Raw genomic sequence first — 21,966 nt, 5'->3', positions numbered from 1 at the left:
TACTGATCCTCCCCCCCCCCCGCCGCACCCCCAGCATTGGAGATTGAACCTAAGAGTGTTTTACTCAGCCCCTTTTATTTTTTTATTTTGAGACAGTGTCTCACTAAGTTATTAAGGCTGGCTTCAAACGGCAAACCTCCTGCCTCAGCCTCCTGAATAGTTGGGATTACAAACATATGCTGTTGCACCAGGCTCATGGCCATTTTTCTTCATTAAAAAAAAAAAAAAAAAATTTAAACCCAATGCTAAGTATTTTGTATAGAAAGTCTAAATTTCCCTCCACAATCAGGAATAAAACAAAGTCCATTCCTGCCACTTCTACATCATACTTGAGGTTCTAATCATTGCAACAGTCAAGAAAAATAAAGAAAAGGAATCCAGATTGGAGGGAAAAAAACAGAAGTATTTTCACTTGATAAATTTTGTATGTAGAAAAATCCTAAGGAATCCACTAAAAAAAAAAAAAAAGTAGTAGTAGTAGTAATACATGAGTCAGCAAAGTATCAGAATTACATGGTCAATATAGGAGGGTACACAATTTTAAGTCTATACATGCTGACAATGACAACCAAAATGAAACAATGCCCATTATGATAGCCTTATTAAAAAAAAAAAAAAAAAAAGTTGGGTATGGTCAGGCATAGTGACTCACTGCTATAATACCTTCAGCTCAAAGGTGAGGCTGGAGGATCAGATCACAAGTTCAAAACCAGCCTCATCAACTTAGTAATGCCCTAAACAATTTAGCAATACCCTGTCTCAAAATAAAAAAAATAAAACGGGTTGGAGATGTGGCTCAGTGATTAAGCTCCCCTGGGTTCAATCTGTGGTACCTAATAGTCATAATAATAATAATAACAAGGAGGAGGAGGAGGAGGAAGAGGAGGAGGAGGAGGAGGAGGAGGAGGAGGAGGAGGAGGAGGAGGAGGAGGAGGAGGAGGAGGAGGAGTAGTAGTAGTAGTAGTAGTAGGAGTAGTAGGAGTAGTAGTGTGGTGGTGAATGCCTGTACTCTTAACTACTAGGGAGGCTGAGGCAGAGGATTTCATGTGTGAGGCCAGTCTCAGAAACTTAGTGAGACCCTTTCTCAAAAAAAAAAAAAAAAAAAAAAAAAGATGGGCTGGGGATGTGGATCAAGCGGTAGCGCGCTCGCCTGGCATGCGTGCGGCACGGGTTCGATCCTCATCACCACATACAAAGATGTTGTGTCCACTGAAAACTAAAAAATAAATATTAAAAAAAAAAAGGACTAGAGGTATAAATCAGTGGTAAAGAGCCACTACGCTAAATCCCCAATATGGGGTAGGGGCTGACAGACAATAGCCTTAAAAAGAAAAAAATACCTAAGGATTTAATAAAAGAAGTGCAAGACTTATACCCTGAAAACCACAAACACACTGAAAGACATTACAAAAAGTCTTAAGGGAGGGGCTGGGGATGTGGCTCAAGCGGTAGCTCACTCCCCTGGCATGGGTGCGGCCCGGGTTGGATCCTCAGCACCTCAAACAAACAAGGATGTTGTGTCTGCCAAAAACTAAAATGTAAATAAAACATTAAAAAAAATAAGTCTAAGGGAAAGACATTCCGTGTTCACATATTAGATGTTAATAAATACATTTAAGGATGTAAATTTAAATTCAATTCTTCTCTCTCTCTCTCTCTCTCTCTCTCTCTCTTTGGTACCAGGGATTGAACTCAGGGGCACTCAACCACTGAGTCACATCCCCAGTCCTATTCTGTATTTTCTTTGTAGACAAGAGTCTCACTGAGTTGCTTAGTGTTTTGCCTTTGCTGAGGTTGGCTTTGAACTTGAGATCCTCCTGCCTCACCCTCTTGAGCCATTGGGATTACAGGTGTGTGCCACTGTTCCCTGCTCAATGTACTCTTGTATCTATAAACCAACTGCTTTTTTTATTTTTTAGCACCAACTATCAAGTTGATAACAAAACTGTGGAAATCCAAAAAACCCAAATAGTCAAAATAATCTTTTTGGAAAACTCACTTCCTAATTTCAAAACTTAATGCAAAGTTAAATAAAACTATGAGGTACTAGCATGAGAATGATTAAAATAATAAATCAATGGATTAGAACTTAGAATCCAGAAATAAGCCCTCAGCTTATGGTCAGTCGATTTTTTTTAATGTGTCAATATTCCTTTATTTATTTTTTAGTTGCAGATGGACACAATACCTTTATTTCATTTATTTATTTTTATGTGGTGCTGAGGATCAAACCCAGTGCCTCACACATGCTAGGCAAGCGCTCTACCACTTAGCTACAGCCCCAGCCTGGTCAGTCGATTTTTGACAAGAATGCCAAGACAGCTGAATGGGAAAAAAATCTTTTCAACAAGTGGAATGATACAATTAAATGTCCACATGCAAAGGAATGAAAGTAGATTTCTTTCTCCTACAAAAACTCAAAATGGGGGGTGAGGGTTGCGGCTCAATGGTGGGTTCGATCCTCAGCACCACATAAAATAAATAAAGGTATTGCATTTATCTACAACTAAAAAAAAAAGTATTAAAAATCTTTTTAAAAAACTCAAAATGAATTAAAGGGCTAAAACTTTTAGAAAAAAATATAGAAATGAATCTTTGTAACCATGGATTCAACAAAACTTTCTTAGATATGACACCAAAAAAATAATAAAAGAAATAATAAACTAGGCTTCATCAGGTTAAAAAACCTGTTTTAATGGACACATCAACAGTGATAGAATGAAAAAATATTGGCAAACTATATATTTGGTAAGGGACTTATATCTAATACATGTAAAAAAAAAAAAAAAAGACCTCCAAGACTCAGCAATAAGAACACAATCAAATTTTTAAGTGGGAAAAGGATTTGAATAGACATTTCTCAAAAAAAGATAAAACAAGTGGCCAAAACACATGAGAGGATGCTCAACTCCACTAATCATTAAACAAATGCAAATCAAATAATAATAACGAGATACCATTTCGAAAAGGGTTTTTTTTAAAAAATCTTATTATTTATTTATTTTTTGATGGGGTTCTTCTTCTTTTTTTTGAACTGGGGGTCGAACCCCAGGGCTTTGCAAAATGAGATACTATTTCCAACACCACTTTTCTGGTAGATGTGGAGAAAGGGGAACACTTATTTATTGCTGGTGTCAATATAAAAATGATGCAGCCACTTTGGAAAACAGTGTGGCAGTTCTTCAAAATGTTAAATTACCATATGACCGAACAACCCTATGAAAATATCCCAGAGAAATAAAAACATGTACACACTCATGAAGATTATACACAAATACTCACAGGTGCATAAATCATTACATCCAAAAAGCTAACAACCCAAAGGTCTATCAACTGACAAAAAAAAAAAATGTGCTATTATTCATATAGAAAAATCTTATTAAGCCATAAAAAGGTATAGCTTACTGATACATGCTCAACACAGATGAGCCTTGAAAACATGTTTAAGTTAAAGAAGCCAGTCACAGAAGACCATGCACTGAATGATTCCATTTAAATGATATGTCCAAAATAGGTAAATCCATAAAGACATAAAAAAGATTGATGGTGGCCAGGTGTTAGAAGAGGTGGGAATAGAGAGTCTATAACTGGAGTTTCTTTTTGGGGTAATTAAAATGCTCTAATATTAATGGTGATGGATGCAAAACTGTGAATATACTAAAAACCAATGAACTGTACAATTTATTTTTTTTTTAAAGAGAGGGAGAGAGAGAGAGAGAATTTTAATATTTTTTTTTTTTTTTTTTTTTAGTTATCGGCGGACACAACATCTTTGTTTTGTATGTGGTGCTGGGGATCGAACCCAGGCCGCACGCATGCCAGGCGAGCGCGCTACCGCTTGAGCCACATCCCCAGCCCCTGAACTGTACAATTTATAAGAGCAACTGGCAGCTAAGTAAGTGATACACAGCTATGGTCCCAACAACTTGAGAGGTTGACGGGAGATTCACTAGAAGTTCATGACTAGCCAAGGCAAGACAGTAAGAGACTATTAATAGTCTCAAAACTAATAATAATAAAAATTAAATTAATAAGAATAAACTGTATAGTATATGAATCACATATACTATGTTCTTTTTAAAACTAGAAAAAAATTTTAAAAAGAAATATTTCATGTTGATTCTAAAAGTTTACTTCCTTCTGCCACATTAAAAGCAAAAGGAAAAGAAAAGACACATGGCTGACTTTCTGCAGGTTAGCTCAAACAAACAAGTTCTGGTCCACTGAGCATAAACTGTTTCATGTTTCAATGAACCATGCCTTGAGATGTATATCTGAAAGTGAGAAAAAGGAAAGTTGGTAAGAAGAGTAACAGGGGATGGGCGCAGTGGTGCATACCCTATAATCCCAGTGGCTCCACAGGCTGAGGCAGGAAGATCTCAAGTTCAAAGCCAATCCAGCAACTTAATGAGGGCCAAAGCGACTCAGTGAGAACCTACCTCTAATGAAAATACAAAAAAGGTCTGGGTATGTGGCTCAGTAATTAAGTACTCCTGAAATCAATCCCCAGTACCAAAAAAAAAAAAAAAAAAAAGTAGTAGTAGCAGGAGACTCCATACTTGGAGGACATCACACTCCACACTTGATTTGTACAAAGTCACATACTTGGTCCCTCTCTAGTCACTGAGAGTTTATTCATGGTCTATCACTAATCCTTAATATTAACAGGCTTAAAAAAAACCTTTGGCACTGGACATTTTCTTATCCTAATAAAGTTAACATCACTTGCTGAGTACCTACTGAAACCTACAATACTAGGTGTTTAAGAGATACTAAGATTACAAAAGAAGCTCATTAGTATTTACAATCAAGTTGCTGAAGCAAAAACAAGACTAGAAATTCTCATCAAACTATGCAAAGCCAGACACTGAACAAGCTGAAGTAGCGAAAGGAAAAAATGTTGATTCAGGTTTCCATATTCTGCAAAAGCATCTTTCAAAATACATACATAATTTCAGACATACAAAACAGCAGACTTGAATAATAAGAAGCTCATTCCTCTGGCCAGAGGAAAAGGACACTATTATGTAAACTTGAATCTACACAAAGGAACAAAAAGCATCTGAAAAGGTAAATAAGTAAATAGTGACTCCACATTTTTAAATTTCATATTTATATAACATGAATGTCAACAATATTTAGAAATAAAACACAACAAAAGTTGTACAAGAGTCAGGCCCAGTGGCACGTGCCTATAATCTTGGCAACTGGGAAGGGTGAGGCCTTCCCAACTTAGCAAGACTGTCTGAAAATAAAAATAAAAAGGTTGCAGATGTGGCTCAGTGGTTAAGCGTCCTTAGGTTCAATCCCTGGTAACAACAACAACAACAAAAAAGAATTGTACAAGAGAGGAAAAAAATGAAAGTGTGCTACTGTGATGTCACATTATACATGAATGTAGACAGATAAATGAAAGATGGAACATTGTAAAACCAAGGAGAAAATTTTTGTGACTATGGATTGGGCAAATTCTTTTTTTTTAAACACAAAAAGTACAAGTCATAAAAGGAAAAAAATACTGTTGGCCTTCATAAAAATTTTAAACTTTTGCTCTTCAAAAGTATTGTTAAGAAAATTGAGCAAACTGTGCGAAAACATTTGCAAAATACCTGTGATGGGCACGGTGTCACACACCTATATTCTAGCTATTTAGGAGGCTAAAGCATGAGGATTGAAAATTTGATCCTGCCTCAAAATAAAAATAAGAAGAGGTGGATATGCAGCTTAATGGTAGAGCACTCCAGGATTAAATTCCCAGTGCTTTAAAAAAAAAAAAAAATCTGTATCTAGAATACATACAGAATTCTTACAACAGCCCAACTTAAAAAAAAAAAATTAAGACAGTAAAAGACACAAAGGGAAAGCAAATGTATGGAAAGATGATCAACATTATTAGAGAACTGAATACAAAACCACAATGGGATAACTTTACACATCCACTAGAATAGCTAATCAAAGACTGACAAAAAAAAAAAAAAAATGGAACTCTTGGTGAGGATGTGAAACATCTGCAAAGCTCATACACAGCTGACCCAGAATACAAAATTGACAGCCATTTTGGAAAATTTTGCAGTTTAGAAAGTCAAATAATCAAAATACATCACAGCAATCCCACTCCTAACTTCCTCAAGACAGCCTGGATTAATGAATTAAGTTCTAAAACTGCAAAAGTAGAAGAAGAAAAAAGAGGGGAAAAGCTCCCCAACACTGATGTGAGGAAAGATTTTTTGGCTACAAATCCCAAAAGCACAGTTAATGATGGCAAAAATAAACAAATGGGACTACATCAAACTAAAAAGCTTCTGCACATCAAAGGAAGAAATTAACAGAGTGAAGAAACAATCCACTACTTGACAGAAAATATTTGTATATCATACCTGAGAGAAGTCAACATCCAAAATATATAAGAAACTCCAAACAATTCAATAGGGAAAAAAAAAATTCCCAATTTAAAATGTACAAAGGACCTAAATAAACATTTCTCAAAAGAAGGCATACAAATGGCCAGGAAGTAAGTACATGGAAAAAATGCTCACCATTACTAATCATCATGGAAATGCAAACTGAAAAACCACAAAGGAAAAAAAAAGAAAAGAAAAACCACAAAGAAATATCACTTCACATCTAGCAGAATAGTTATTATTAAAAAGAGGAAAGGTAAGTATTGGTGAGGATATGGAGAAAAGGGAACCCTGTTGCATTGTTGGTACAAATATAAATTAATATAGCTGATATAGAAAACAGTATGGAGGTTCCTCAAAACAATAAAAATAAAATTACCACACAATCAGCAATTCCACTTCTGGATATAAATCCAAAGGAACTTAACTAAGTCCACTAGAGAAGTATCTGTACTCCCATGTTCACTGCAGTTTTACTCACAATAGGCAATAATTCACAATAACTCACGTAGGTGGCCATTCTCAGATGAATGAATAAAGAAAATGTGGTATGGGCTGGGGTTGTGGCTCAGTGGTAGAGCACTCACCTAGCACGTGTGAGGCCCTGGTTTCAATCCTCAGCACCACATAAAAATAGATAAATAAAACAAAGATATTGTGTCCAACTACAACTAAAAAATATTTAAATTAAAAAAAGAAAAGAAAAAGAAAATGTGGTATGTACACACTATGAAATACTATTCAGCCTAAAAAAAAAAGGGAAATCCTATCATTTACAACAAGGATGAACCTAAGGGCATTCTGCAAGCCAGGCACAAAAAAGACCCTATTGCATGATTTCACTGTTATACAGAATCTTAAAAAGTTGATTTTGACTTTATAGACTTTCTACAGAAGCAGAGACTAGATTGTTATTTAAAGAGGCTGGAAGAGGAGGATAAATAGGGAAAGGGGACAGGCTGATCAAAGTTTCAGCTAAACAGAGAAATAAGATTTAGTGAGCTATTATTGCACAGAATGATGATTATTATAATAATGCACTTTGTATTTCAAAATTGCTAAGTGTACATACAAAATGTTTTCACCAGAAAAAATTAAAGATGTGATTGATTTTTTAATTACCCCTAATGCAATCATAATAGAAACATATATCAAAATTTCACGTTGTATCCCCAAAATACATACAATTAATATTTTGATTCAAAATAAAATTTGGCCAGGCATGGTGGCACATGCCTGCAATCTTAGCAATTCAGAAGGCCAAGGCAGGAGGATCTGAAGTTCGAGGCCAGCCTCAGCAAATTAGTGAGCTGTTAAGCAACTTCATTAAGACCCTACCACAAAATAAAAATAAAAGAACTGGGGATTTAATTCAGTGATAAAACATCCCTGGGTTCAATCTCCAGTACCAATAAATAAATAAATATTTTTTTTCCGTCAGTAATTTTTAGAAGGGCTGGGGTTATGGCTCAGCAGTACGTATGAGGCGGTAGGTTCAATCCTCAGCACCATAAATAAATAAATAAATAAATAAATAAATAAATAAATAAATGTATTGTATCCAACTACAAATTAAAAAATAATGATTTTTAGAAAAAGAATACAATGAAAGTGGTATTTTAAGACCAGTCTAAATGCTGAAAATGGGAGGGTTCTACAGAAAGTCCAAAAGCAAACAATAAATCCCTAAACTATGGAGTTTCCAAATTAAGTAGAAGTGGACTAAAACCAGGCATGGTGGCACACACCTGTAATCCCACTGGCTCTGGAAGCTCAGACAGGAGGATCACAAGTTCAAAGCCAGCCTCAGCAACTCAGCAAAGCCCTAAGCAACTTAGCATGACCCAGTTTCAAAATAAAAATATAAAAAAAGGCTGGCCCTCGGTTCAATCCTTGGTACCAAAAAAAAAAAAAGTACTAAAAGTACTAAAGACCACTGTAAAAGGAATTACGGAATAAGTAATTCATTAAAACTTGGCAAGGAGGAAGATAAATATTACTAAAGTTTTAACATTGGCTACCTGGGAGAAACTACTGTTTTACTTAATACAGGTGCTGACACACAAATCAAAAACTTAAAAATAAAACATTACATAATAAGTTAAAAGGAAAAAAACCTCATGCAATGTTCTTGCTTATTAACAAAATAGTATTTAATAAGCAAAGGCCTCTTTTAAGAAAAATGAATCAAGAAAATAAGAGTATCCAACACATGAAAACACATTCAGCCTTTTTAGATATCAGAGGAGTACGAATAAAAACAATATGGAGTGTCTGACAAGTCCAAGTGTTGGTGAAACTGAAGAACTGGCACTAATGAGAAATGTAAATTGGTAAAAACGCAGGGCGATTTGACAAGTCTATCAAAATTTCTAACATGTGTACTATCATTGACTCAGTGATTTTACTCCTAAGAAATCCAATCTAGAAGACAGTTGGAAAAATTTACAAAAAAATTGACTATTAATACATAACACATAGCAAAACTAATAAATAGTAAAAGTTCATCATAGTGGATTTGGCCAAATTATGCTACACTCTTACAACAGAATGCTAGAAGCCAATGAAAAGAATAGACTAAGTAGTACTTTGGACAAAGCAGCACTGTAGCATGTTCTTTTTAAGAAAATATTTTTATTTGTTTTAATTAGTTATACATGACAGTAGAATGCATTTATGTACTTTGATATATCATACATGGATGGGATATAATTTCTCATTTTTCTAAGGGTACATTTTGCAGAATCATATTGGTCATGTAGTCACATATACATAAAGTAATAATGTCTGTTTTATTCTACTATCTTTCCTATCCCACATCCCCTCCCTTCCCCTCCCACCACTTCCCTTTACCTAAGCTAAGGTGAGGCTATTCTTCCATAGTCCCCCACATCCCTGCCTTATTGTTAATTAGCATCGAATATTAGAGAAAACATTTGGCCTTTGGTTTTGTAGAACTGGCTCATTTGGCTTAGCATGATATTCTCCAACTCCAACCATTTACAAATGCCATAATTTCATCCCACAGCAAAACTATTCTTTAAAGCTCAGTAATATTCCATTGGGTATATACATATATTACATTTTATTTATCCATTCATCTATTGAGGGACAACTAGGTTGGTTCCATAGGCATTCATCAAGAATACAGGCAATGGGCTGGGGATGTGGCTCAAGCAGTAGCACGCTCGCCTGGCATGCGTGTGGCCCGGGTTCAATCCTCAGCACCACATACAAACAAAAGATGTTGTGTCCACCAATAACTAAAAAATAAATATTAAAAAAATTCTCTCTCTCTCTCTCTCTCTCTTAAAAAAAAAAAAAATTCTTAAGTCTGAGAATCCATAAACAAGTCCCAAGACAGGTTAAAATCACTTTAACCTCTCTGGGCTTCAATTTAAAAAAAAAAAAAAAAAGAATACAGGCAACAATAAATGTTGGCAAGGATGTAGTGAAAAAGGTATACTCATACATTGCTGGTGGGGCTGCAAATTGGTGCAACCACTATGGAAAGCAGTATGGAGATTCCTCAGAAAACTGGGAATGGAACCACCATTTGACACAGCTATCTCACTCCTTGGTTTATACCCAAAGGACTTAAAATCAGCATACTATCATGATGCAGCCACATCAATATTTATTGCATGTTCTTATTTATGTAAGTCTAGATAAACGTTCAAGATGTAAAGTGTGATCATCTCAGGTGGCTGGATTTAGAGGCCCTTTTTCTTACACTTTTCTATGCTAACTGAAAATTTCTACCATGAGCCTGTATTGTCTTCGTAAACAGGTGAAAAATAATAGTAGTAGCAAAAAAAAAAAAAAAAAAAAGGAAAGACTCCAAAAAGAGATGAAATAGTTAATCTTAAATACATTGTGTTTAGAGTGCCAAAATATCCCAGCAAAAGTGCTCTATGCAATGGCAAATGCACAAACAGTAGAGAGGCAGATAACCTATTTACCACTTTCAGTTCCTCTTACTACCCTTTTCATTTCCATTTTATGCAAACTCCAGTTTTTATTTACATTTTATTCTCTAGTACACACCCATTTCATCTTTCTAATGTTAAGAAAAGTAAATTACCCCATAACTTAAACGTGTAGAAATTTAAGAAACAATGTCACTGCAAATGAGTAATGTGATTAAAGCTTGATACTTTTGCTTCTAACACCTACTTCAAAGTCTTTAAATCTCTACATATAAAAAAAAAAAGACCAAAAGTAACAACTACTACCACCACCACCAAAAACAAAAAACAAAAAAGAATATCCACAAAAAAGTACAGAATAAGGGATTAGATTAGAATAATCTTAAGTATAAATAGAAAGCAACAGTCATTTTCAACTGATTTTTCAGAACCAGTTACACTTTTCCAGAGTTGGAAAATAAAAAATTTTGATGTAATCTGAATTTCCACCTTAAAGATTAATTCAAATTCACCAAGAAAAACAGGTCATTTATCTTGATCAGTATAACAGAATGCAAATATAAAGAGTAGATCTGAACACATATTCATAATAAAGTAGCTACTAGCTCCCTCTACTCATTCCAGTAAAATAGAAAAGGGAGGTTCTTAAATCCCTTACTTATAAATTAGAACAATTATTTCCCCAATCCTAGAGTATATATGAATCAAATAAGCAAGCAAGTTTAGAGATAAAACTGGTATTTGTGTTGATTATTTTGCATTACTCTATGGAGCAAAAATGTGTTTAAAACTACTTAAACTACTACTAATAAATGTGCTTTGGAATTTGTCTTCTAGAAGCTTATAATCTTGCAGGAAAAACACAATTGAAGCTGTCTAACTAATTAAAATATTAACTAGAATTTTTAAAAGTTCTATAACAAAGATAAAGCAAAATGCTATGGGAACACAGGGTAAAAATTACAACTTTTCCAAGATGAATGAAGAAAGTCTTCAAAATGGGATGTGAAATGCGTTTTTGAATGCCAAGTGGGGCAAAGAAGATGAAAAGAGTTTGAAGTTATCTCTTACCATTTCAAGCTAAAAGATCAGCAAATATAAAAAATACAAAGAAGTAAAAGTACGTAATAAGAGTTCTGGTGAGGGGGCCAGAATTTGAAAGTCATTAACTGACAATGCATTATGAAATTCAGACTTAATTCTACATAATGGAAGGGACATTATCTAATCCTGTTTTTAAACTAGAACAAACTAGGAAGAACAGAATGATAGCGCTAATAGGAGGTTCACTGATGTAAAATGATGGCCTGCACTAAGGTCACTGATTTAAAATGATGGCCTGCACTAGAAATGGAAAAGCAGGAATAAATATTAGTGTTTAGAGAAAAGAAATATGAGAAGGACCGATTAGATGTAAAAGTGAGGTCTAGGGGATGGGTTGTAGTTCAGTTCCTCTCACTACCCTTTTCATTCCATTTTATGCAAATTCCAGTTTTTATTTACATTTTATTTCTCATCAAAATAAAAAAAGTAGCATTTTCTCCCCTTTCTGATAATTTACTTTGCTTAACATATTTGGAAGATGAAATGGGTGTGTACAGTAGTTGCCTAGCATGTGTGAGGCACTAGGTTTGATCCTCAGCACCACATAAAAATAAATAAAGAGTACTATGTTCATCTACAATTAAAAATATATATACTAAAAAAAATAAAAAATAAAAAGCTAGATCTATAAGACTCTTGAGAGAAGGAGCAACATATAAAGACATCTTCTGAGAGACTTTAAACACCTCAATCCAATTTCCAACTCCTGAGAATTTATGCACTTAATCTAGTATCCTATATTTTTGATACTTTTTCTATCAAGTACATATCAATTCAGTAAATTTTATGAGAAATACAAGTTCTTTTAAAATTTGAAAATATCTTCATTTTACATAATTTTGAACAATAGTTTTCAGGATAAAACATTCATAACAGAGGTACTTCCATAGAATAGGCTAAAAAGTAACATAGTTCCACTTATTATATCTAGGATGTACCTATATTCTTAAGATTCTCAGTGTCTTGATATTATTCCATAATAAAGCTTTCTGCTGCTTCTTGATAATATGGAATTTCCAAAGATAAAAAGAACCAATTATATATAAAAATTAATCATACTGACTTAAGATCAACACATCCCACAGTAAAACAATCTTCAATAACTAATTATAATATCTTAAAGAAATATGTTAGGCCAATCTTTGTAAAGACAAAGTAGAAAAGTAGAATATCCAAAAGCTTTAAATCCTCTCAGTGTTCATAAAAATTACAAATTGGAGCTGGAGGTATAGTTCTAGGTAGAGAGGTGGCCACAAGCAAGAGGTTCCATTTTAGTACCTCAAAAACAAACAAAAAAAACCTATGAATTAATAAAGATAAGCTGACACGTGGAAAAATAAGAATTCATACCCCATTTGAATCAAATGCATGATATATGTCAAGATCACTGTAATGTTTTGAGCAACCAATTAAAAAAAAAGAAAAAAGATAAGCTGAATGAATGTTTAGAGAAAAAAAGCATTTTTAAAAAAAATTCTCAAAACACTGAAAAAATGGTCAAAGAATAGAAATTAACATATAAACACCCAATGGGTTGAATGTTAGCAAAACAGGTCATTTAGTAAGATAGCCAGCTTCCTGAATGCCAGCTGAGGCTCAATACAACACAATATGAAAACATGTACTTTTTTTGGTTGTGATAGTAGGGAGTAACTCGGGATTGAACTCAGGAGCATTCAACAACTGTGCCAAATCTCCAGCCCTTATTTTGTATTTTATTTAGAGACAGAATCTCACTGAGTTTTGTAGTGCCTCACTTTTGCTGAGGCTGGCTTTGAATTCATCATCCTCCTGTCTGGGACTCCTGAGCTGCTAGGATTACAGGTGTGCACCATGGTGCCCAGCAAAGACTATGTACTTTTTAAAAGGCTCAGGATTTGAATCTAAGCTGACCTTAGAACAAATTAACTTTTTAGAGATTCTATTTCCCACTCCATCAATGAGAATGCTTCCGATTATCCATCACAAAGATTTGTAGGCAAATGGTAGGTATTTATAAATGCTTGGCAAACAGTAAAACACTACACTAAGTACCATTTTCTCCCTTTCCTGAACAGCCCTTCTTTTCAATACACTTCACATTTATTGTAAAGCCAATCAGAAAGATTCAGTGACTACACACCTCAATCAAGCATAAAAAATAAATTTAAACAACTTACAGAGGGGGAAATAAAGCTAAGGAAGAACTGATGAAAAGAAATGCACCCATCTGATTCTAATGTATGATATGTCAAGATCATTGTACTGTCATGTGTAACTAACTAAAACAAATTAAAAAAAAAAAAAAAGGGGGGGGGGGGGAATCCAGACTGGAAAAGAAGTAAAACCGTCTCTTTTTGCAGGTAACATGATCTTATATACAGAAAATCCTAAGGAATTCCCAAATAAAAATATTAGAGATAATAATTGAATTCAACAAGATGACAACATCAAAGATCCATACACAAAAATCAGTTGTATTTTTGCACACTAACATTGAAAAAGTAAAAAACAAAATTATAAAAAACAAAAAAAGAAAGAAATGCACATGCTGAGGACTGAAAATACAAAAAAAAAATGGCAAAAAACAGGTTGTGAAGTAGAATGGAGAAGAATAATATTCTAGGATGTAACATCAAAAAATATCTTTTTACCATAGTTACAATACTAATTTAGGGGCTGGGGATGTGGCTCAAGCGGTAGCTCGCTCGCCTGGCATGCGTGCGGCCCGGGTTCGATCCTCCAGCACCACATACAAACAAAGATGATGTGTCCGCCAATAACTAATAAATAAATATTAAAAAAAAAAAAAAACAATACTAATTTAGATGAGTATGCATTTCCTTAAAAATATCTGCACTGACAATTCGTTAATATGTAAAGACTACATGGACGGAAGAAAGAATCACAATGCTTTTTCTTACAGCATAACACTCAGTCTATAATAAACACTTAAATGAAGTACATAATCACATCCAGCAAACTAGGGAGGCTGAGGAAGGAGGTCTACAAGTTCAAAGCCAGCCTCAGCAATTTAGTGAAGCCCTAAGCAACTTAGTGAGACACTGTCTTAAAAATTAAAAAGGGCTGGCAGGGGGTATAGCTCAGTGGGGTAAAAGCACTAGGGTCCAATCACTAGTCTCCCCCAAAAGTACGTAATCCAGATCCACAATAAGTTTGCATATTCAATAAAACACCATCACCCATTCACTTGCCTATTCAACAATTATTTATTAAGCACCTATATGTGCCAAATACAAAACTGAGCACTAAGAATTCAATAGTAGGCAAGACAGGACAGTCTTCATGGAGCTTATAACGGAGCAGTTTGCTCATTAACAAACATGGAACACCTACCATTATTATTAAATTTTAGAAGTAAATATAAAACTTTTTTGCATTAAACTGGACAAATGAGTTCAATTATTTGTTCCTAAACAATAATAATTACATGTGTTAGCTTTAAAAAATCTTTCAGTTTTTCAATCAGCTATTTTAACTGTTAATTCTGGGTACCACATTTGAAGTAGGACATTTAACTAATACATAATGTATTGTAAAAAAAAAAATCTGAACCACAGCTTAAGAAAAGTTTTATGGCTCAGTTTTAAAAAACTAGTTTGCACTGTACCATTCCAAAGTTACATGGACATGGATTTCTATTTCATATGAACAATTCTAACAATTCAAGCTATTCAATAATAATTCAACCATCTTAGATTTCCATGGGGCTGTTTACAAAAAAAGTTTTTCACTTGCTCCTTAAAAAGCCAAAAACAAAAAACATTTCCCCATTACAGTTTAGTACACTCAGTCTTCAAAAGTCTTGCTAAAGAACTAGCCAAACCAGTGCCAGAACTCAAGTCCAAAATGTAATGGAACAGGCTGACTCAAAGGAATGTATTTCCTACCTCTAAATGTACTCAAGTACACACCAAATGGTCAACTGTCAGGAATGTTGGCCAAGATATTCAAAAGCTTATTCCAAACCCAATTCTTTAGAAATATTGGTGGTCAATACATGCACCATGAAATGATTCAGTAATGAATATTCCTTTAAAATGTAAGCTCCATGAGGGCAATGACTTTGTCTTTCTCCCCTTCTATATTCCAGTCACTAAAACAGTACTGAGCACGTGTTCTGGTACTTGCAAAATATAGATAAACCTAATCATATAAACCATTACTAAATAAAATACGTACAGTATTATACAAAATAAGGCCTTACTAACGCATCTAGCAACTGAAAATTTTAAAAATACAAAATCATTCTTTTGCACAGTCCAGTCCATCCAGGAGGCTGGGACAGGGGGATTAAAGTTTGAGGCCTGCCTGGGCAACTTAGCAAAACCATCTCAAAATAAAATTTTGAAAAGGGTTAGGAATACAGGTTAGTAGTAGTGTACTCTGCATCCATTTCCCAATACTGTGAAAATAAATAATTCAAAAAATGAAAAAATGTTTAGTCTATTCCTAAAATGACATCACATAATTAAAATCATTAACTGAAATCCTGAAACTTACCCTATTCAGTTAACAAAACAAATCCAACTGTGAAAATGCGAACCATTTGCCAAATCTAAAATACTATAATAAACAGTAAAATATAAAGCTTCATATAATGAACAAAAAAGTAAAGAAACAATAAAAGATATAATTGCTAAATTTGTTGAAAAAGTTGTCAATGAAGATGTTCTTTTTTTTTTCCCTTTGGTAGTTATAGAGATGCCTTTATTTTGTTTCATTTTTATGTGGTGCTGCCTTGAACATGGTAAACAAGTGTTCTGCCACTGAGCTACAGCCCCAGCCTTCAAGGAAGATATTCTTAAGCTATCAACAGGCCACGTTAAGTATTCAAACACTGTAAGAATAAATAAATTTTTGTAGATCTTTTGATTTAAAGACAAATTCACGTTCAGATTTCTACTCTCATCACATCCTTATAAACACTTATGATGTTGACACTTCAAAGAGATCTGCAAATTTTACAGATACACAGATTGTATTGAGTTAGATTCCACATACCTCATACTTGATGTACTTAGTACCCACCTGGGTTTACTGAAAACTAAAAACAATAGGAAAATAACAGCAATCCAAATGTTATTTTTGCAATACCTTAAATCATAGGGCCTACAATTTCCAAATAGCTTAAACTAAGAATCACAAAACCTACAAAATATTCAAAAAGGTTTTAATTCACTTGGCTTAGTGGCTAAGCATATGTCAATACACCTTTTTTTTTTTTTTTTGGAGAATACTATTGCATCACAAGACAGAATAGCTACATAAAAGTTTTACTCCAATTTAAAGATTAAATTATAACCCTTTAAATTTTTCTGAACAAAGATCCTGATACTTAAAGGCCTAGTTAACTTTACAGTAAGCAATTTCAGGTTTATATGGTAGGCAAATGTTCTAATCCATTCACTTGTTTACACTGGGTTACACTACCTAGATTTATAACGTTATTGGCAATTGAGAGTGATCACAAACCAACAGAGAAACCACAACCTTGTCGTTTTCTACTTCTTAAAATGACGACTTTGAAAGATCACATAAAAAGCTATACCCACACAATATCACAAAATAAATTATTTTCAGAATTTATTACTATCAACTTCCACTTAAACATCTCACATAGTAAAAGGATAAACTTTATAGAAAAGCTGCTTTTCCCTATCCCTGAATATTACAAAATATTTGCAATCTATTTCTAATTCTGACATCATCACCCGATTGTGATTAGCTTTTGGTCCCTAAACTGCAGTCCACTCCTAATCGCCATCAGTGAAACGTCTTCTTACCGAGCTTTCAAAATTAAAACAATTTAAATTAACTGGGCTGGAGAAGGTAAGAGCTTTTCAGAAATACCTGTTAATATGTTAAAGCAACAAGTCTAAAACTCTGAACTCTTAGAAATCTTCACCGCCAGAACAGAAAAGCTCCATTCGCCCGGTTGCCTAGTCCCTCTCACCTCCTAAAAAGTGTCATGTGCGCGCGAATCGCCTACCCCTAATAGATGTCCCACCCCAGGTGGTATTCTCTACTCTAGGCTCTGGACTCGGTGGTTTTAAGGGGTCTCATATCACTTTCCCTGACTCCTGGGATTTCCGCCAGCGAAGCCAAAGCAAAGGACAGGGGGGCGGGACTCACCTGAGCACTGGGCTGTAGGGGCTGCGGGAGCGGCGCCAGCTGCTACTGCTGTAGGGACTGGGGGACACGTCGCCACCCCGCTCGTAGGAGCTGTGGCGGCTGTAGCTGGGGGAACGGCGGCGGCTGTAGGGGCTCGGGGAGCGCGGCAGCCGCCGAGAATAGGGGCTGCTGCCACCTCCTGCCGGGCTGGGGGACTTTCGGCTCCTCATGCTCTGCGAGGCCCTGTGGGACACCGGGCTGTCGTCCCGGCCGCCCAGCGGGCTCAGGGACCGCTGCCGCCGCCTGTAGGCCTTGGGCTCGGTCTTGTCCTCCCGGTAGGCCTTGGGCGGCTCCTTGTAGGCCGAAGGCGGCTCCTTAGACGACTTAGTCCGGCTCCGGTGGGCCTTCAAGTCTCGGTCCTTGCGGCTGCTGCTGCTGCTGGACGTGGCCGAGGCGCTTTTCCGGCGGCCACCACTGCTGCTGCTGCTGCCGCTCTTGGCGGCCTCGACACGCTCCTCGCCACTGTGGCTGTGGCGGCTGCGGGACTTGGAGGCCTCGCTGCCGCCGCGCTGCCCATCTCGTCGCCGGTGCTCGCGATGGCGCTCTTTGCTGCGGCCGCTACTGCTGCGGCGTTCCCGGCGGGGCCTGCGCTCCGACCCCTCCCCGCGCCGCTGGGTGCCGGAGGAGGAGGCCGGACTCCCGCCGCTGCCCCCCGTTCCCCCGGCAGCCGTCGCCGCCGTTGCCGCGCTGGCCCCCCCCAGCAGCAGCCCCTGCTCGGACTGGGAGCTCACATCCTCATATTCCACCAGCGGGGTCACACCCCCGCCGCTACTAGCACCGCCACCGCCGTCCTGCTGCGGCTGGGGCAGCGAGAAGACCCGACGCTTCTCCGCCTCCTGCCCGGCGCGGGGCCCGCGGCGCCGCTTCTGCCGCCCTCCTGCGCGCCTCTTGCCTCTCGCCAGCCGCTTGACCTCCAGAGGGGGGCCCGGGCTGAAGCAAGAGGAGGAGGCCGCGGCGGCGGCGGCTGCGGCGGCGGCCGTGCCGGGGGCAGCCAGGAAGAGCAGAGGCGGCGGGGGCGGCGGCGGTTGCAGGAGCTGCGGCTGCAGGAGCGGCAACAGCAGCGGCGGCTGCTGAGGGGACAGGAATCTCCTCCGCTTGCGGCGTTCCTCCAACTTCTTCTCCGCCCAGCTCAGGCCCCCGCCTCCCCCCAGCGCCGTGTCCGAGCTGCTCGGCATCGCCTAGAGCCCGCCGCAGAGCGCGGCGCGGGTGCGGCCTCCTCCCGGGTCAGATCTTGGCCATCGCCCCCTCCGGAAACGGGAACGGCGGCGGAGGGACACTGAGCACCAGGGCCGGCAGGGAGACGCGCCACGATAATCCGGGTCGGGACTCGGGTCCCTAGGTTCCAGGTCACAGTGGGGTACGCAGAGGCCTCCGGGCCTGAGGAAAGCAGGAATCCGAAGGGTAGAGCTTCTCGATCGCCTTCGTCGTCCTATCCTCGGCAGCAAAAACACCAAATGCGCCGGGCGCTGGCCCGCAGGGGAGTCCGGAGTCCTCCAAGTGCCCCCGGGGGTGGGGGAGCGGCCTCCGCCGCGCTCTCGGCTCCGGGAGCGCAACGCGGAAGTACCACCTTCGTCGCCGCTTCACTCCATCGCGCCTTGACGTTAGGAGCGAGTTCAGGGGAGGGGAGTGGGCGAGACAACAACACGCCTCCGCCGCCTGCTCCTCCGCGTCGACGTCGTCCTCCTGTGGTGGCGGCGACACCCCGCGGTCGCCTCGGAAGTGGCCTGGGCCTGACAACAAGTCCCGGCCTAAGGCCTCGCGCACTCTTGCGGCCCGCGGGGACGGGCGCCGGGGCGGGGCGAGGCGGGGGCGACCGGGCTGCGGCTCACGGTTGGGGCGGCAAGTGTGTGGGTCTGGGCGGGGGGTTGTTTCCGGGGAGATGGGGGTGGGGGGCGTTTCTGAGTCAGTGGCTGTGGGTACGGGCCTTGACTTTCTTCTTCCTTCGCCACCACCAACAGAAGCAGCGGAGCTGTCCCTTTCCTTCTCTCCCCCCCCACTCCACGAGGAAGCTCTGGGTGTGCAGCTGCCGACCCCGATTCGCTCCTCCCCTTCCCTCTGCGCTCCTCGTCAGGAGGAGGGCTACGGGACTTGGTGGTGGGGCCCTAACCTCCACAACCCCTCCTTCTCGCCTTGCTCTCTCGGCTTTTCCCCTCAGCCCAGACGCAAATCCGGGAGCGCGCACGCACGTCACGCTCCGACAAAGCTGAAGGTGAGTGGCGGCGAGGGCAGGGGAGGCGGGAACAAAGTTGCCGCGCACTGGCGTACTCGCTCCCGCCAGGGTCCGCCTTTCCGCACCGGAAGTGGCGTAAAGCAGAAACCTTTGCTTCCGGTAAGGGTGGGACTTTGTGAAGAAGGGTTAAAGAAAGGAGAGGAGTCGTGCTCCTCCCACTGCTGTCGCTTGAGGCTCTCCCAGTGGTGGCACGCCCATCATGCCTGTTGCTTTGAGTCCTGGGCGAATTGCCGCCTTCGGCCCTGATTCTCCGCAGACGCCTCACTGCCTGTCTGTTAAGTGAAAGGTCATGGAGCGAACAAGCATCTCCTGGATTCTGGGAGGAATAATGTGTTTTTAGTTGGAGGATGACCTACTAAATCACCCCGTTTTCAGCCTTCAGCCAAGCCCGGGATGGGAACAACTGCAACCCGCAAAAGAGGACAGAGATGACCTTAGGTTAACTACTCTCACGTACTCCCAAATTTCAGGATCTATCTTAACCTAAAAATACACTTACTAATCACAGCCTCGAAGATCGGTGACATTAAAATTTACTTAAAAAAACTAAGTCGATTTAGGGGATAAATGGAATGTCAAGAGAGACTACTGAAAAAAATCCCAGAATTTTCCGAGGGCCTTAAATAAAATATCTTGTAAAAATCAGGGCCATCCTCCTAGTTCTTCACCCACTTTCACTTTAATATTTAAAGCTATAGGGCTTCCAAACACAACCATGTAATGACCTCACATCGCATTTCTTGTTTTAGTAGGATTGCCCTTCAATTATAGGCTGGGTACTCAGGATAATTAGATTAAAATTTAAATGGCTTATTGGCTTTTAGTATGGAAAACTAAATAGTCTGTTCAAGAACTATACGTAGTCATCCCTTTGCAAGTTTATATGTTCAGATCATCAGTTAATTCTTGGTTCTTTTTTTTTTAAATAATTTTGTTTTTTGTTTTAGGTGGACACAATATTTTTATGTGGAGGATCGAACCCAGTGCCTCGCACATGTCGGGCCAGCGCACTACCATTTGAGCCGCATCCCCACCCCTTAATTCTTGGTTCTTAAACACTTGGTAACTCTCCAACATTCATGGTACAAATAATTTTAATCAGCTTGATGTCACTTTATCACAGATTGGACTGAATCTAAAATAAGACTTCACTGACAGAATACAAAGGGTGTTTGTTTGCTAAAGGATAAAGGAAAGGGAATATAGGTAATCAAGTCAGAGTATTTCCCACATGACGTCCACACAGTGGGACCTGTGCAACCAGAAAAAAAAAATGGAAAGACATTGGGAAACTGAATAGAAAAATAGAAGATGTCTAAACCAATTTTTCCCTTGAATGTATTGCAAAATAAACATCCTACAGTCATCCTCCTACTAAAATCTATTCATCAAGTGGCTTTTTCCAAAATATACGTTCGCTCTGCCCCATCCTCCCATTTTTAAAAGCCTGAAATAATATAACAAAGAGAACACAGAAGTTTATCTAGCAGTTCCCTAAATCCATAACCAGTTTCACTTGAGAGTGTTATCTATCTTATACTTTAAAAAAACTTGATCCATAAGTGTGTAGTTCCCAATACTAAAATATTTTTAATATATTTATTTTTATGTGGTGCTGAGGATCAACCCAGGGCGTAGCACATGCTAGGTGGGTGCTCTGCCGCTGAGCCACAATCCCAACCCTTGTTTATTTATTTTTATGTAGTGCAGAGGATTGAACCCAGTGCCTCGCATGTGTGAGGCAAGTGCTCTGCCACTGAACCACAACTCCAGCCCTCTAAAATATTTTTAATGTGGTTCTGTCACCCACCTGTTTCCTCAAAGATTTTATCTTGGGAGCTGGTCCTGGTGGAGCAGCCTGAAATCCCAGCTACTTGGGAGCCTGAGGCAGGAGAATCACAAATTTGAGACCAGCCTGGGCAACTTAGCCAGATCCTATATCAAAATAAAATAAATATGGCTATAGCTCAGTGTTTACCTATAATGTTTGGGGTGTTCAATCCACCACACACACACACAAATATATATATATCTTGGGAAGGGGGTTCTGTGAATAGAGCATTTTGAGCTCACTACTCAAATGTGAATTTTTAAATACTCCTAATTAATGGTATTCAAACTCCAGAAA

At 38.8% G+C, this 21,966-nt stretch overlaps 2 protein-coding genes across 5 annotated transcripts in view; one reads left to right on the top strand and one right to left on the bottom strand.

The window, feature by feature from the left end:
• Window positions 1-18,870, bottom strand: part of Cdk13 (cyclin dependent kinase 13) — a 102,271-nt gene extending 83,401 nt beyond the window's left edge. For all 4 annotated transcript variants that reach the window (XM_026387600.2, XM_026387603.2, XM_026387601.2 and 1 more), the window contains exon 1: window positions 17,570-18,870. In XM_026387600.2, coding sequence (XP_026243385.1) covers window positions 17,570-18,783 — 1,214 coding nt within the window. In that variant the 5' untranslated portion in view covers window positions 18,784-18,870. The remainder of the gene's footprint in view (window positions 1-17,569) is intronic.
• A 30-nt stretch (window positions 18,871-18,900) lies between these two features.
• On the top strand, window positions 18,901-21,181 carry Cdk13-dt (CDK13 divergent transcript). The gene is made up of 3 exons (XM_026387605.2): window positions 18,901-19,451; window positions 19,567-19,817; window positions 20,786-21,181. The coding sequence occupies exons 1-2, from the start codon at window positions 19,063-19,065 to the stop codon at window positions 19,712-19,714; spliced, it is 537 nt and encodes a 178-aa protein (XP_026243390.2). The 5' UTR covers window positions 18,901-19,062; the 3' UTR covers window positions 19,715-19,817; window positions 20,786-21,181.
• The last annotated feature ends 785 nt before the right edge of the window (window positions 21,182-21,966 follow it).

The sequence above is a fragment of the Urocitellus parryii genome, chromosome 3 (assembly GCF_045843805.1).
Source record: "Urocitellus parryii isolate mUroPar1 chromosome 3, mUroPar1.hap1, whole genome shotgun sequence".
In the NCBI taxonomy this organism is placed as follows: domain Eukaryota; kingdom Metazoa; phylum Chordata; class Mammalia; order Rodentia; family Sciuridae; genus Urocitellus; species Urocitellus parryii.
The sequence above is the reverse complement of the archived record's forward strand: the minus strand, read 5'-3'. Positions and strand labels throughout refer to the sequence as shown.